Here is a 17,058-nt window from a genome sequence, read left to right on the forward strand (position 1 = left end):
CTATGTGGTGACCGTGAGGCGCTGGCCGAGTGAGTGTCGTGGCTCAGCTCGTGGTGACGAGCATCGGGCGCCTGCTCCACATCCGGGTCTCTTCTTTGGGGAAGTGTCTGTGCAGATCTTCTGCCCATCTTTTATTACTGAGTGGTGAGAGTTCCTATAGGTGTTCTCGTTCCAAGTCCTTCATCAAGTATGTGCTTCGCAAATATTTCCTCTTGGCCTTTGGCTCCTTTTTTCTTTCTTTCTTTCTTTTTTTTTTTTTTTTTTTTTGAGGCAGAATCTTGCTCTATCACCCAGGCTGGAGTGCAGTGGCACCATCTTGGCTCACTGCAAGCTCTGCCTTCCGGGTTCACGCCATTCTCCTGCCTCAGCCTCCCAAGTAGCTGGGATTACAGGCGCCCGTCACCACGCCCAGCTAATTTTTGTATTTTTTTTTTTAGTAGAGACAGGGTTTTACCATGTTGGTCAGGCTGGTTTTGAACTCCTGACCTCATGATCCACCCGCCTCGGCCTCCCAAAGTGTTGGGATTACAGGCGTGAACCGCCGTGCACGGCCTCCTTTCTTCATTTAACAGTGTCTCTTCAGGAGGATCCTTTTTTTTTTTTTTTTTTTTTGAGACGGAGTCTCATTCTGTCGCCCAGGCTGGAGTGCAGTGGCGTGATCTCGGCTCATTGCAAGCTCCGCTTCCCAGGTTCACACCATTCTCCTGCCTCAGCCTCCTGAGTAGCTGGCACTACAGGCATCCGCCACCACACCCGGCTAATTTTTTGTATTTTTAGTAGAGATGGGGTTTCACTGTGTTAGCCAAGATGGTCTCGATCTCCTGACCTCGTGATCCACCCCCCTCGGCCTCCCAAAGTGCTGGGATTACAGGTCTGTGTGCCACCGCACCCGGCCGCTAATTTTTGTATTTTTAGTAGAGACGGGGTTTCACCATGCTAACCAGGCTAGTCTCAAACTCCTGACCTCATGATCCACCCATCTCGGCCTCCCAAAATGCTGGGATTACAGGCGTGAGACACTGCACCCGGCGGAAACCCAACTTTCAGCATTTTCACACAAGGGAGAGTTCTTTCAGCTTATCCTGATTTCTTTTATGTGTTTTTCACCTTAATTTGTTACAATAATTTAGATTTAAAATTTGGCTTTAAAATTGGGTGATTTTGGCCAGGCATGGTGGCTCATGCCTGTAATCCCAGCACTTTGGGAGTCCGAGGCGGGCAGACCACCTGAGGTTGGGAGTTCGAGACCAGCCTTACCAATGTGGTGAAACCCTGTCTCTACTAAAAGTACAAAAATTAGTGGCCGGGTGCGGTGGCACACAGGCCTGTAATCCCAGCACTTTGGGAGGCCGAGGGGGGCGGATCACGAGGTCAGGAGATCGAGACCATCTTGGCTAACACAGTGAAACCCCGTCTCTACTAAAAATACAAAAAATTAGCCGGGTGTGGTGGTGGATGCCTGTAGTGCCAGCTACTCGGGAGGCTGAGGCAGGAGAATGGTGTGAACCTGGGAAGCGGAGCTTGCAGTGAGCTGAGATCACACCACTGCACTCCAGACTGGGTGACAGAGCAAGACGCTGTTTCAGAAAAAAAAAAAAAATTAGCCGGCGTGGTGGCACACACCTGTAATTCCAGCTACTCATAAAATAAAATAAAATAAAATTGGGTGATTTTTTTTGAAGCCTCTTAGGAGCTGAATGTGCACCCCCACACTCATGTGTTGAAGCCCCAGCCCCTGTGTGGCTGCGTCTGGGGAGGGCCTTGAAGGAAGTGATAAAGTGAAGTCACAGGCGGGGCCCTGATCCCTGAACACGCTCGTGAGAACGCAGCACCCACCACCCACTCTGCTCCCAGACTCTGAGGGAGGGCCCCCAGGGCTCACCTGCCACCGTCTGCAGGTCAGGAGGGGCCTCACCAGACACCAGATCTGCTGGCACCTTGACCTTGGACTTCCAGTCTCCAGAGTGTGAGGAAACTAATTTTCATTGTTAAGCTGCCCTGCCTATGGTATTTTGTCATGGCATCCCAAGCTAAGACAAAGCCTTAATGTAAGTTTGGATATAACCTGTATATTTAGTTCCTAGAAATGCACAATTAATATGATGTATCATTGAGGGATTTGCAAAAAAATATAAAAAGGAGTATAGTTTGGAAAAATAGAGTAGAGTTTGGAAAAATATCCCTTAGAGGCCTCCAGAAGAAGTCATACGTAGCTGTCCGAATGTCACTGTCCCCGGAGACTCCCACCCGCTCATGCCAGGCTGGACTCACCTCGTGTGCTGCCTGAGGGGGGCCCTGACACCTGCCACGCCCAGCTCTCAGCTGCTGGGCCTCACAGCACCTCCGAGTGGCGTGTGTGAGTGACATGTGCATGTTTGTTCCAGGGGTGTTTGCAGACGTCACCTCTGCCCCTGCTTCAAGTCCCCCCTGCCCCATGCCCCTGTGTTTCTGTGGTTCTGATCCCGATTCCTGTCAACGACCACAGTGGAAAATCTGTTCTCTTGCTGTGGGAAAATATCTGCAAATCCTCATCACTCAGCATATTCTGGGGGTGTTCTGATGCCCTGCATACAGCCCCACTAGAGGGAGGCTCCTCCACGAAGCCCTGGCTGGCCTGAGCTGACACTCAGAGGAATCCGTTGAATTCATGACTGAAGTCGTCACCTTTTGTTGTTGTTGTTAAGTAGAAGCTTTACTGAGAGATGATTCACACCCCATTCACCCATTTTAAAGTTTGCAATTCAGAGATTTTTGGTATATTCACAGCGTCCTGCAGCCATCAGCACAGTCCACTTAGAACATTTTCCTCGGCTTAAAGGGAAACCTTGCACCACTTAGCCCTCACCCGGTCCCTTTTTGCAGCCACAGACCTACTTTCTGCCTCTCTTGATTTGCCTGTTCTGGAAATTTAATGGAAATGAACTGGTGTGTGGCCTTCTGTGTCTGGCTTTGTTCACTCAGCAGTTTTCAAGGCTCCTCTGCGTGGTTCTGTGTCTGGCTTCTTCCGCTGAGCATGTTTTCAGGGCTCCTCTGTGTGGTGGCCTGTGTCTGTTCTTCGTGCCTTTTCATGGCCACATAATATTCCATTGTGGGGATGGACCTGTTATGTTTATCCATTCGTCCATCGATGGACTTGTCAGCTGTTCCACCTTTTGGCTGTTATGGGTAGTGTGCTAGGCACGTCCTGGACGAGGTTTTCTGTGGGATTTTGCGTCATTTCTCGTGGGTATCTGCATGCAGACATGTGGAACTGCTGGGCACCGTGGTGATTCCCGTACCTGATGTTGTGAGGACCTGCCGACCTGCTCTCCAGGAGGGCACCACGTTACACTCTTACTAGCAAGGTTCCAGGGTTCTGATTTCTTCCCATCCTTGCCAATATTATCTGATCTTTTTTTTTTGTTGTTTTTGAGATAGGGTCTCACTCTGTCACCCAGACTGGAGTACAGTGGCTCGATCACAGCTCACCACAGCCTCAACCTCTCAGGCTCAAGTGATCCTCCCACCTCAGCCTCCTGAATAGCTGGGACCACAGGCACAACCCACCACACTCAGCCAATTTTGTTTTATTTTAACTTTTTGTCCTGCTGTGTTGTCCAGGCTGGTCTTGAACTCCTGTTTTCAAGAGATCTTCCGGTCTTAGCCTCCCAAAATGTTGAGACTGGAAGCGTGAGTCACGGTGCCTGGCCTGACTTTTTATTTCCAGCCATCCCAGTGGGTGTGTGGTGGAATCGTGGCGTGTGGTGGAATCGTGGCGTGTGGTGGAATCGTGGCGTGTGGTGGAATCGTGGTGTGTGGTGGAATCGTGGCGTGTGGTGGAATCGTGTTGTGTTTTGCATTTCCCTAGTGATGGGTGATGCTGAGCATCTCTTCACGTGTGTCTTGGTCATTTATACGTCGTCTTTGGACAAATGTCTAGTAATATTTTTTGCCCATTTTTATATTGAGTTACAGTATTTGTCTTTTTATTATCAGATATATAGGTTGCAATTTTTTTTTTTTTTGAGACAGAGTCTTGTTCTGTTGCCCAGGCTGGAGTGCAGTGGCACGATCTTGGCTCATTGCAACCTCCACCTTCTGGGTTCAAGTGATTCTCCTGCCTCAGCCTACTGAGTAGCTGGGATTACAGGCACGTACCACCACACCTGGCTAATTTTTGTATTTTTAGTAGAGATGGGGTTTCACCATGTTGGCCAGGCTGGCCTTGAACTCCTGACCTCAGATGATCCGCCCGCTTCGGCCTCCCAGAGTGCTGGGATCACAGGTGTGAGCCACCGCACCCGGTGTCACTTTCTTGGTAGTATCCTTTGAAGCACAGACGTTTAATTTTGATGAGTCCAGTTTATTTCGTTGCTTGTGCTTGGTTTTGTATCTAACAATCTATTGCCAAATCTGAGATCATGCGGATTTTCTTCTAAGAATTTTATAGATTTAGCTCTAACGTCATTGATCCATTTTGAGCCTCTCCTCGTCTTTGAGAGATGGAAATACTGCCGCCCCAGGAGCCTCTGACTCTCAGGCCCTCGGCTCTGGAGCAGAGCAGGAACCAGGTCTGCAGCCCCTCATCCAGGGAGGGCAACCCCGTTGTTCTGAGTTGAGCTGTCCTCCAAAGCCTTGGCTGAGACTCCACCACAGCCATGGGACCTGGGTGGGCAGGAAAGGCCGGGCTGGGCTGAGGCTGCTGCATTGCTGGGGCAGGTGCCCAGCTCCCAGGGTGGGCTGGACTTGATGCTGCTCTGTAGCTCAGGCAGAAGCTGGTCGCTGTCCTTCTAAATCTGTCGCCTGTCCCACTTGGAGAGTCTGGGAACGACCCGTGTCTTCTGACGTGTGTCCCTCTGTCCCCAGATGCGGACCTGTCCGTCACCGAAGCCAGCAGCTCCGACAGCCGAGGAGAGAGGGCCGAGCTCTATGCACAGGTCGAGGAGGGTCTCCTGGGAGGAGAAGCCAGCTATCTGGGCCCTCCCCTCACCCCGGAGAAGGACGACGCCCTGCATCAGGCCACCGCGGTGGCCAACCTGCGCGCCGCGCTCATGAGTAAGAACAGCCTGCTGTCGCTCAAGGCCGACGTGCTGGGGGACGACGGCTCCCTGCTGTTCGAGTACCTGCCCAGAGGGGCCCACTCGCTGTCCCGTAAGTGCAGGCCCTGGGGGCCGCTTGGCTTTGGTGTGGTTTCGAAGGCTGAGAGTTGCAGGTCCCGGGCCAAGATGAGATGAGGCTGAGGGTCTGTCCCTGCTGCTCGGCCGCCTGCTGACCTCCCTGTTTCTGGAGGTGAGGGTGCGGCGTCACAGCCTGGACCGGCCTCTCGGGTCCACGGGGAGCTGGCTTTAGAGTGAGGAGGGAGTGGACGCGGTTGTGAGGGCGGCGGGCAGGGGAGCAGCCGAGTGCTTGCTGGAATGTTTCTCACCCGAGTCACTGGCTGAACGCGAGCCCGTCCGGGTTGCGCAGGGGCCGGGGGTCTTTGTGCTCCAGAGACGGGCTCGGGCGCCCCCTGCCGGCCCCTCTGTCGTCTTCCTGCTGAGACTCGTTTCGCGCAAGGGAGATGGGGGCGGTGGCTGCGAGCCGATTGCACTTGGGGGCCTCGCCTTGCGTGGCCTTTGCTGGATGATGCTGGTGGCGTGTGACTTTTAAAGATGCGTCGGATGTTGTGTTTAAAACGTAAGTGTCCCCAGTTGAATCCAATGACGACGCGCGTGCCGAGATGTGGCCAAAAGTTCAGCCACTGCTGCGTGTCGGGCTCACCCCAGACTGACTGACTTCCTGACAAGACGGCGGCATTCAGCTTTCAGAGTTTAAAAAAAAGACAAAGGGGCCGGGCGCGGTGGCTCACGCCTGTAATCCCAGCACTTCGGGAGGCCGAGGCGGGCGGATCACAAGGTCAGGAGATCGAGACCATCCTGGCTAACACGGTGAAACCCCGTTTCTACTAAAAATACAAAAAATTAGTCGGGCGTGGTGGCGGGCGCCTGTAGTCCCAGCTACTCAGGAGGCTGAGGCAGGAGAATGGGGTGAACCCGGGAGGCGGAGCTTGCAGTGAGCCGAGATGGGGTCACTGCACTCCAGCCTGGGCGACAGAGCGAGACTCCATCTCAGAAAAAAAAACCACAAAAAACCCACCGCAGCCAGCCCCCAGCCAGCTGCCTTCTGGGCTCGAGCTCACGTGGGCCCCCGGGCAAGGCCTGATGCTGGCACCTAGCACATAGCTGGCACTCAGCGTGGGGCTGAGAGTGAGTGAGGCGCGTCCCGTTTCCCTCCAGGGGAGGAGGGAGCGAGTCTGGCGTGAGAAGCCCCCACCTCCGCGGCTGGGGTCCAGGTGTGCCGAGTGGTGTGGACACACTGTTTCCTGAGTATTGAGGGAAGTGAAGGAAACGTGCCAGCCGTCCTTGAGGCTGGGATTTGGGAAGTCTATCTGTTTCTCTGTTTCTTTACGCTGCTCTAAAAAACAGTGTTTTTACAACTTTGTTTTCATGAGCACTAAAATATTCTTTCAAATTTTCGCGTTGGTGTGAGCACTGATGCCAACTGTTTGTGGGTAACAAAGACTACATGTGGAAAGTGGTGTTCACCTTCCCTTTATTCCGTGTACTCAGTGAGGAGCCGTGGCCATCGAGGGGTCTTGGCCCTGAAAGTGAGGCTCAGGGCTGAGCACTGCACAGACCGGACAAGCTGCGGGTGCTGGGCTGTCACAGATGTCCTGAGGCCTCACTTCCCACATCTGAAAAACGGGGGGGTGCCACTTACACAGCTGTTGTGAATTCAAACAAAATAGCGTTTCTAAAATATCAAACACGGTGCAGGCAGAGTGTTTGTGATTTATGCTGCAAAATGTTGGCCCCGTCCCCTCTCAAATGCAAAAGTGTACTTGTCAGCAGAAATGGTTGGATTTGAGCAAACCCCGGGGTACTGGGGCCTTTCCAGGAGGCGGTGGCAGGGCATGTGGGCATCCTGCAATCAGCCAGCCAGTCAGATGGAGCGCTGGGCACGTTTCGTGGGCGTCAGGAGGGACAGGCTGGGTGCGGCCAGCAGCTCATGCCTGTAGGTGTGGTCGGAGGGGGATCCTGGGCCTCCCTCACTACCCTCTCCTCCGAGCGCCTTTTCAATGAGCAGCTTGAGTGCGGCCAGTGGCACATGTCCGTGGGTACGGTCGGAGGGGGATCCCGGGCCTCCCTCACTACCCTCCCCTCCGAGCGCCTTTTCACATGAGGGGCTTGCGTCCTGTTTCCTCTGGATGCTCTCAGACCGTCGTATACACTCATTCAGGGCAGGGACCCCAACACACCCAGTTCCTTTGCAGCACCCCAGGTACAGCTGGTGCTTCTTGGTCATTAAGAACGACTTTGGGAGCCTGGGCAACGTGGGGAATCCCCATCCCTACAAGAAGTTAGCCAAGCATGATGGCACTTGTGCCCGTAGTCCCAGCTACTCAGGCGGCTGAGGTGGGAGGATCGCTTGAGCCCAGGAGGTCGAGGCTGCAGTGAGCCATGATTGCATCACTGCCCTCCAGCCTGGGCGACAGAGCGAGACCCTGTCTCAAAAAAAAAAAAAAAAAAAAAAAAAGCCATTGGACTGAGGGGAAACAATTTGTGCTTTTTCTACTCTTTCTGCGTCTGACAGCCTTCCCTGGGTGTGGCTCCGTCCATGAAGCCTTTGGCGGTTTGTGTGTGCAGCAGATGGGGTCGGAGGGCACGGCTTGCCAGAAGACGTCGATTTCACCCGCGGCGGCCAAGCCGTGGGCCCTCTGGTGCCAGGTCTGACCTTGGGGAACACACACCCCAGCTTGGCCTCGGCGGCCCTGGCAGTTTCTCCCCTTCCTCCTGGGGCTTTTCTGTTCTGGGCCCCTCCTTTTGGGAAGTGAGCCCCTGAGCACGTGCAGGGAGTGGCCGTGGAGTGCGAGGCTGGGGCCTTGAGTGGTTCTGGCTCCTTCCGAGGGCCTCTCCCTGCAGTGAGAGTGCTGTGTCCTCTGCATCCTGAGTGTGTCCTAAATCCTGAAGGTGGGGTGAGGGCACACCCGGCACTCCTGGGTGTGTTTCTGTGTGTGTGTGGGTGTGTTTTTTTTTTTTTTTGAGACAGGGTCTCGCTCTCTTGTCCAGGCTGGAGTGCAGTGGCGCCATCTCGGCTCGCTGCAGCCTCTGCCTCCCGGGCTCCAGCAGTTCTCCTGCCTCAGCCTCCCAAGTAGCTGGGACTATAGGTGGGTGCCCCCACACCCCACTAATTTTTATATTTTTAGTAGAGACGGGGTTTCACCATGTTGGCCAGGCTGGTCTCGAACTCCTGAGCTCAGGTGATCTGCCTGCCTCAGCCTCCCAAAGTGCTGGGATTACAGGCATGAGCCACCCCGCCCGGCCCCATCTCACTCAGTTTTTAGTTCATCTGTGACTAACTCCAGGTGAAGTTGGCTGGTGGGTCTTCTGTTATTTCTCTTAAGTTCCAGCCTCATTTTTAATATTCTAAATTTTCCACTTCTCTTGTAAGAATTTGCCCTTTTGGGCCAGGCATGACGGTTCACACCTGTAATCTCAGCACTTTGGGAGGCCAAGGCAGGTGGATCACCTGAGGTCAGGAGTTCGAGACCAGCCTGGCCAACATGGCGAAACCCCATCTCTACTAAAAATACAAAAAATTATCTGGGTGTGGTGGCGGGCACCTGTAATCTCAGCTACTTGGGAGACTGAGGCAGGAGAATCGCTTGAACCCGGAAGGAGGAGGTTGCAGTGAGCTGAGATCACGCCATTCCAACCTAGGCAACAAGACCAAAACTAATCAGAAAAAAAAAAAAAAAAAAAAAGAATTTGCCCTTTTGTTTTCTGTAAACACGGTTTAGAAGTTGTCAGCATCCTTCGCTTGTTGGGCTGTGAACTGGATGACCCAGACGCCTGCCCAGCAGACAGAGTGGCTGTAGAACTCAGCGGGGGACAGGTTATTTTAAAACGTAATTTTCTGGCATCCTGCGTGGTCCCTGCCTGTTTCCGGCATGCACTGAGGTAAATAATGGAAATACTCAGAAAAAACTTGGATTTTCCAAAGTTCTGTGGTCCTCCCTCACTGCCGTAGGCCTTCTGTCCCCGATGGTTGGTCCCGTGGAATCCGCGCAGAAGTAAACCGTGGACACCAGCGCCTGCCTCCGGGGAAGCCTTAGCCGAGGCGCCTCGGTGTGATTTGAAGGTGGGGTCCGGGGGCCTGGCCTCTGGGGGGGCTGCCGTGGCAGAGGAGCGCCTCAGAGTTCATGGCGCAGCCCCACTCGCCAGTACCTAGGTGGACACTGATTGGGGGAGAGAACTGAGCTTCGGGGTCTGACGCCGTCTGCTGATCTGAAGCATTGAACTCATGGACTTTTAATTCTCTCAACACCGTGCGGGAGCACCAGGCCCCGCGGGCCCACGTCGCGCCCCTCTCTCCCTCCCCGCCTTCTGGAGGGTCATGGACGCAGAGCCATGTCCTCCCATCGCTGAATGTGGGGGTGACTGTGGGGTCGGAGAGTGAGGGCAGCTCACTGCAGCTTGTGGCATAGCCCCCCCTCATCTTGTAGCTCTGAGTCCCGAGGGCCGCCGGCTCCTCTCTTCCGCTCCCTGTCAGAAGAGAGAAGAAGACAAGGGCGGCCTCAGCTGGGCGAGGGTCCCCAGTACCCTGCCCTCAGAGCGGGGGGAACGCAGCTTCAACTCAGGCGAGCTCTGAAGAGGGCCTGGGAGGGCGAGTAGCCCCTGCTGTGGTTCTAGGGGCCTGGCCACTGTGCCAGGCGTGGCTGGTCCTGACTTGTGACCTCCTCCTGACGTGGCCCCTGCTGTGGTTCTAGCAGTGTGGCTGCTGTGCCAGGCATGGCCGGTACTGACTTGCAACCATCTCCATGTGCTGGTTGCAGGCGATGAGCATTTCCAGGGCTGGGCCTCTTGTTAGCGTGGTCTCTAGGGTGTCCTGTCGAGCATAACTCCCAGTGGCCTGGCGCATCGTGCAGGAAACGGGGACACGGAGGTCCGCACTGTGTGTCCACTGCAGCTTTGTGGCGTGGGGTGCCAGGGTGGGGATCCCACCACCTGCCCGGTTCTCCTTGTCATGAATGCGCCGTGGTTCAACAAACACTGTCCAGCCGTGGCAATTTTGCACAAGAATGGGATGGTGGTCGCAGATTTCTGAATTTAGAGAACCATTAAATATGCAGGCAGCAGGCCAGCGGCACAGAGCAGCCGACACTCAGAGGGCCTTTCGGGATGGTTCTGGAATATTCTAGAAAAACTGAACTAGTTTCTTTGGATTTGTAGGACCAATAACCTTGGCTTGGCTGTTAAATTAAACAGATGGCAGTTTCATTACTAGACCATCAATCTCTGACATCCCTGTCAGAGGACCTGCTGTACTTCTCATTTGATTCTGTTGAACTTCGTGCTTATTTTTATTCCTTTTTCAGCAGTAGGTGGGCCTCCTCCCTGTTAATAATCATTGTTCTCCCAGTAGAAACCATGAAAAGTGTCATTTAGGCTCAAAACATGGCTGCCCACAAGTTGTGCTGGGCTGGCGCTGACCTCCTGGGGCCTTGAGGTGTGTGCTGCCTTTGTGTCTCCAAACAGCACGAGGACGCCAACTTCACACAGAAAAGCCGAGGATGCGCCGCCGGCCGGCCGGCTGGGGACAGGAGGCTGAGTCCCGCATCAGCCGTGCCTGGAAATGTGGGACACGGCCTCTGGAGCATTGCTGGTGTAACCCCCCTCACTCTTTTAAAGAGTCAAGGATTCTAGGGACAGCCACGGCGGTGCGGTCCCACGTCCCGTGAAGCTCATCCCAGCTCCCTGCAGTCCCTTCCTGGGGGGATGGCTTCTGGCCAGCTCGTTACTGGAGAAGGTGGCTGTGGAGATGGTGGAGCGGCTGGGCCCAGGTGTCAGGAGGCGTTTTGCAGAGAACAGTCGCGGCTTGTCTTTGTTTCGGTTGTGGTTTAAAGACTGTTTCCCTGTGGTATTTGAAGGATGAATCGAGAACTTTAACTTGATTCTGGATCGAGACTGGAATTGTGAACAGTTGCCGACCAAAGGGCATTTGGTGGACATGGTGCTGCACTTTCAGGCGGTCCAGGCCAGCGCGCCTTGGCGTTCTCATCGGGAGAGCATTTCTGCAGTCCAGAGGTGTTCACACTCTGACTTCCTCTGCCAAAACCCTCTGTTGGAATCCCTTGGCTCCCAGGAAAGAGACCCCCCCGCGGAGAAGTCACGGGTGGAGACCTCGGGCATTTGGGGTTGGCCGGCTGATCAAAGCACTCAAACACCTGCCTCCAGCGAGACCCTCGGGGCATCACCAGGCTCGCATCGCATGCCGGGAAGATCATCGGTGCTTCTGGAACTCTCTAGAACCCAGCAGCTGGTGCGCGTTCCTGTGGGTGAGACTCCTCCTTTCCTGTGTTCCCAGGGCCTGGGTCCCTTGTGAGGGTCGCTGATGGCAGAACAGAAGCCCCTCCACCCTCCACCCTCCACCCTCAGAGCCACAGGATGAGCTCTGGGGAACCGCCAGACCTAGCCCAGGGAGCCGGCGCTGCCTCCCCCAGCTCAGGTAAGACACCAGGGTGGCCAGCTTTGTCTGGGGTAACTGGGCCAAACACTTGGGGCATGGTGTCCCTGACACCCATGTGTGCGTGGCCACGGCCCAGATGAGCCCGGGCACCTCCGAGGAGGCTCTTTGGTGGCACCTGCTCTCCATGTGCCCTCCTCTCCCACCCTCAACTCAGCCAGGTACAGAGAAAACCCATTTTAGGTCAGCCGAGTTACTCACTTTTGTAATAGTAATTGTTCCACTCCCACAGCAACAGGTTGTATGAAGTTGAATTGGTTTTTATATTTCGAGCAATTTTTTTCCCCTAATGTAAAGACATTCGATTCATGTTGCAGTGGGTTGGAAACATAAGTTCCTAGAGCTCAGTGGTGGTGGCCGGTCCCTTCCAGGCCTGGTCACTGCACGTTTCTGGACAAGCTCCGACTTGGAGGCCACTGCCCCAGCCCGAGCCGCGCAGAGCCCTGGTGGAAGGCGTTCTCCTTCCTGTGCCTGAAGTTGCAGGGTCTTTTCTCTAAAGAAAGGGCCATGGGGGTGTGTTTGCCTCCCTGGAGAAAAAAAAATTCTTTAACAAGAGCTCAACCACTTTTTTTTTTTTTTTTTTTTTTGAGACCGAGTCTGGCTTTGTCGCCCAGCCTGGAGTGCAGTGGCGGGATCTTAGCTCACTGCAACCTCCACCTTCGGGGTTCAAGCGATTCTCCTGCCTCAGCCTCCCAAGTAGCTGGGATTACAGGATAGGGTATCCTGTTGGGCACACCACCACACCTGGCTAATTTTTGTGTTTTTAGTAGAGATGAGGTTTCACCATGTTGGCCAGGCTGGTCTCGAACTCCTGACTGCAGGTGATCCGCCTGCCTCGGCCTCCCAAAGTGCTGGGATTACAGACGTGGGCCTCCTCGGCCTCCCAAAGTGCTGGGATCATAGGCATGAGCCTCCTCGGCCTCCCAAAGTGCTGAGATTACAGACGTGAGCCACCTCGGCCTCCCAAAGTGCTGGGATGAGCCTCGGCGCCCAGCCTTAACTACACATTTTGGATTTTGAAATTAATTGCTATTCCCACACGAGTCATTTCTCACAGGATAGTTTTGGTGGCAGGTGTTGATGTTTTGTTAATGCATGTATTTTTTTGAGTGTCTCTTCCTTGAGAATTAATTACAGTCTTCCTTTCCAGATGGCTGTTGACAGGCTGTCTTAGTAGCGATTGGACAACGTCCCAGGTGAGTGAGGGCAGCAGAGCGTCCACCCTAGAAGTCTTGCTGCTTTTATCCCATCCTGACGGTCTATAACTTGTCTGTCTCTGGTTCTAGATCGACACCTCTCATGGCGTGGAGAGCCGGGCGGAGCGGTCCTCTTCCAGAGTTGGCTCCCGCTGGCATGAGGGTGGGTTTCTGCAGGGCCTGTGGCCTGTCCAGGATGCCTGAGGAGTCTTCTTCCAGCTCAGGCCTGGATGGACTTGCCCAGCCCTGGATGGACTTGCCCAGCCCTGGGGGCAGCCAGTGCCAGGACGGCTTGGCCTCGCCTGGAGCTCCTTGGGCGCTGACAGCTTTACCCTGAGGCCAGCTAAGGAGCCCTGTGAAGCAAGTGACAGAAGCAAAGGCACCTCCCCTGCTGGAAGTGGTTTGGGACAGAACTGCGAGTACCTCTGGTCTGTGTGCTGGAGCCAGCGTTTGCTTTTACCTCGATGCTGCAGCCAGAGCTTTGGTGTCCAGGTCCCGGTGGCCAGCTGGGTGCAGCTGCCCAGGCGCGAGAACTCTCAAGTGTGTAGGAGCAGGAGGGGAACTGGGTGACTGCACAGCCGCGTCGGGGAGGGGATGTCTGCGGAGAGCTGTGACTGGGAGCTGGTGTGTGCCTTTCTGTGGTCATTTCTCGAGTCCTCTGCCGGCCGCTGCCAGGTGAAGGCGTCTCCGTGCCCAGCCGGTGGGCAGGTGGGGCAGGTGGACCTCCAGCTTCTGCCTGACGGAGTTCAGATGACCGAGATCCTGTGGGGTTGCCAACGTGTGGGGACGGGGGGCTTTCAGGGGTAGGAAAACATGTCCCCATCCGTGGGAAGTGGAGCCACGTAGCTCCCACCCAGCAACTTTCTAGGAAGATCGAAAGACAAAGCCTGCCGTGGCGTCCTTGGCGGTGTGTGCCTGGCATGTGTGCGGTGCTCCACGTGTTGGCGTGGAATTACAGGATGTGCTGCCTTTCAGAAAGAGCGCCCCGCGGTGCCCTTGCCCGTCCTCGTCGGATGTATTAGGTTCAATGTCAGCTTTCTATTCAGAGCAGATGGTTGTGGACTTGGTGGGCTCCAGGGACCCAGAGCAGCAGGTGGGCTCAGGAGGGAAACAGACATCCCCCATTCCGGATTCTGGAATAACCAGAAGCGCCATGTGGCAGGGAAGGTGGCATGTTGGGGGAGCCCACTCCCAGGCCAGAGATGCGTCCTGCCATCTGCCCAACAGTGCATCCCCTTTCCGACGGTCCCCATCTTCGCTGCAGCCAGACCCATTTGCTGGAGCCTCCCCTTGTTGCTCAAATCTTTATGTTCCTGAGATGAGTTTCTGCAGATGGAGAAAAGTGGGATTTCTGGCAAGGTTTGGGACATTTTACCAAAGGTGACCACGCTCTGCTGGCGTCTGTGAGGGTCGGGAGAGCAGTCCACACAGGCCGTGCCTTCCAAGCTGCCAGACGCCTCTTTATGCAAATGCCTGTTGGAGTTTTAATGTCAGTTGTGGAAAAAATGAAGCTTTTCTTTTTTTATTGGTCAAAATGGGATCTCTTGGCCAGGTGCGGTGGCTTACGCCTGTAATCCCAGCACTTTGGGAGGCCGAGGCGAGCGGATCACCTCAGGTCAGGAGTTTTAGACCAGCCTGGCCAACATGGTGAAACCCTGTCTCTACTAAAAATAGAAAAATTAGCTGGGCGTGGTGGCGGGCACCTGTAATCCCAGCTATTTGAGAGGCTGAGGCAGGAGAATTGCTTGAACCCGGGAGGCAGAGGTTGCAGTGAGCAGAGATCATGCCATTGCACTCCAGCCTGGGCCACAAGAGCGAAACTCCCTCTCAAAAAAAAAAGGATGTCCCAGCTGTTGGGCCTGAGATGATATGTCTCAACCTGGGCACCGTGACAGAAAAAGGGTGTGGCATCTGACTTTGAGATTAGTCCACCCCTGGGCTCTGCATTCATGGGTGGGGCACACCCTGGTGCTGTTGAAGCAGATCCATCAGAGGCCGCACGATGACTTTGCCTTTTGCTCTCCAGGGTGGACAGCAGGTGCCCCAGTGGGGAGAGGGTTGTCTTGGGGGTTGATAAGGAGGCCTGGTTGTAGAGATTCACTTTGCACCATTTTGCTGAAAGAGTTTGGTTAACTTTTTGAAAACAATTTAAAGATTGTAGACATGTGCCATAGAACCTAAAAAAATATGTTTGTGGCAGGTAGTAAAATGATAAAGGCTCTAAGAACATTTTTAGGATAGATAGCAGTATGACTATTCCTACTTCTAACATTCCTTCCCCTGAAACTACACAGACATTCATTCAGCATATGAAGTTTTCAGGCTGGGCGCAATGGCTCATGGCTGTAATCCCAATACTTTGGGAGGTTGTGGCAGGAGGATTGCTTAAGCCTAAGAGTTCAAGACCAGCCTGGGCAACATAGGGAGACCTTGTCTCTACAAAAAAAGTTTAAAATTAGCTGAGCGTGGTGCTGTACATGTGTGGTCCCAGGTACTTGGCAAGCCGAGGAGGGAGGATCGCTTGGGTACAGAAGGTCGAGGCTGCAGTGAGTCATGATCACACCACTGCACTCTAGCTGGGCCACAGAGTGAGACCCTGTCTCAAAAAAGAGAAGAAACGCCCACACATAACCTACCCGGGAAGGGGGCCAGTGCAGGTGGGACAAGGCTGTGGTCCTTGAGAGAAGAGAGAACACAGATGAGCTGCCCTTCACCCCAGGGGTGTTGCTGGCATATTTCCTACACCCTGGAGCAGGAAGTGGAGCCTGAGAGGACGGCAGTGGACAGACACAGAGATTGTCCTTCGGGGCAGCTAGAGGAGCCGGAACTTGAGGGGCAGAATCCCAAAAAGCAAGAAACAAAGAGGAGGACCCCAGCCTCTGCATACAACTGCCCCCACCCCAAGCCTCTAAGCCACACACACACACATGCACACGCATGCACACACATGCACACATAGGCACGCACGTGCACACATGTGCACACACACATGCACACATACACGCGCACACATGCACACACACACGCAAACATGCACACACATGCATGTGCACAAACATATGCACATGCACACACATACACACACGCACACACACACAAGAATCACTTGAACCTGGGAGGTGGAGGTTGCAGTGAGCCGAGACTGCACCGTTGCACTCCAGCCTGGGTGAGAGAGCAAGACTCCGTCTCAAAAGAGAAACAAAATCTTAAAAGCAGCCAGAGGGCCAGGTGCGGTGGCTCACACCTGTAATCCCAGCACTATGGGAGGCCGAGGTGGGCGGATCACCTGAGGTCAGGAGTTCGAGGCCAGCCTCAACATGGAGAAACCCCATCTCTACTAAAAATACAAAATTAGCCAGGTATGGTGGCACACGCCTGTAATCCCAGCTACTCGGGAGGCTGAGGCAGGAGAATTGCTTGAACCTGGGAGGTGGAGGATGCGGTGAGCTGAGATCAAGTCATTGCACTCCAGCCTGGGCAACAAGAGCAAAACTCCGCCTCAAAAAAAAAAAAAAAAAAAAAAAAAAGGCAGCCGGAGAAAAAATGCTTAACATTCAGAAGAACAACACTGATGGCTGACTTTCCCAGAAACTACAGAAGCTAGAAGACAATGAATGACATCTTTGAAGTACTGGAAGGAAAAAGGATGCCAACCTGGAACTCTATACCCAACAAAAATATTCATCACAATTTTTTTTTGAGACAGAGTCTCGCTCAGTCATCCAGGCTGGAGTGCAATGGCACGATCTCTGCTTACCGCAACTTTCGCCTCCCAGGTTCAAGCAATTCTCCTGCCTCAGCCTCCCCAGTAGCTGGGATTACAGGCGTGAGCCACCACACCTGGCTGATTTTTTTGTATTTTTAGTAGAGACTGTTTCACCATGTTGGCCAGGCTGGTCTTGATCTCCAGACCTCGTGATCTGCTGACCTCGGCCTCCCAAAGTGCTGGGATTACAGGCATGAGCCACCGCACCTGGGCTTCATCACAATTTAAGAGTATATAAAGCATATTGTCATACAAACAAAACCAGGAAAATTCATTGCCAAATGACAAGAAGTACTAAAAGCCCTTCAGGTGAAAGAAAAAGTATCCCAGATGGGAATGCAGCATGAAGAAAGGGGTAAAAAGCACCAGAAAGGGTCTGGGTGCAGGGGCCACGCCTGTCATCCCAGCACTGTGGGAGGACGAGGTGGGAAGATTGTTTGAGGCCAGGAGTGTGAGACCAACATAACAAGATCTCATCTTTACAAAAGAAAATTACCTTTTATTTTATTGATTGATTGATTGAGACAGGATCTCACTCTGTCACCCAGGATG

The 17,058-nt window shown here is 53.9% G+C and overlaps 1 protein-coding gene across 1 annotated transcript in view; it reads left to right on the forward strand.

Moving 5' to 3' along the window:
• Positions 1-17,058, forward strand: part of ZBTB46 (zinc finger and BTB domain containing 46) — a 90,066-nt gene that overhangs the window by 51,866 nt on the left and 21,142 nt on the right. Inside the window, exon 3 of the mRNA XM_030825261.1 lies at positions 4,846-5,130. Within this exon, the coding sequence (XP_030681121.1) occupies positions 4,846-5,130 (285 nt within the window). The remainder of the gene's footprint in view (positions 1-4,845; positions 5,131-17,058) is intronic.

This window comes from Nomascus leucogenys, chromosome 13, assembly GCF_006542625.1.
Source record: "Nomascus leucogenys isolate Asia chromosome 13, Asia_NLE_v1, whole genome shotgun sequence".
Classification (NCBI taxonomy): Eukaryota; Metazoa; Chordata; class Mammalia; order Primates; family Hylobatidae; genus Nomascus; species Nomascus leucogenys.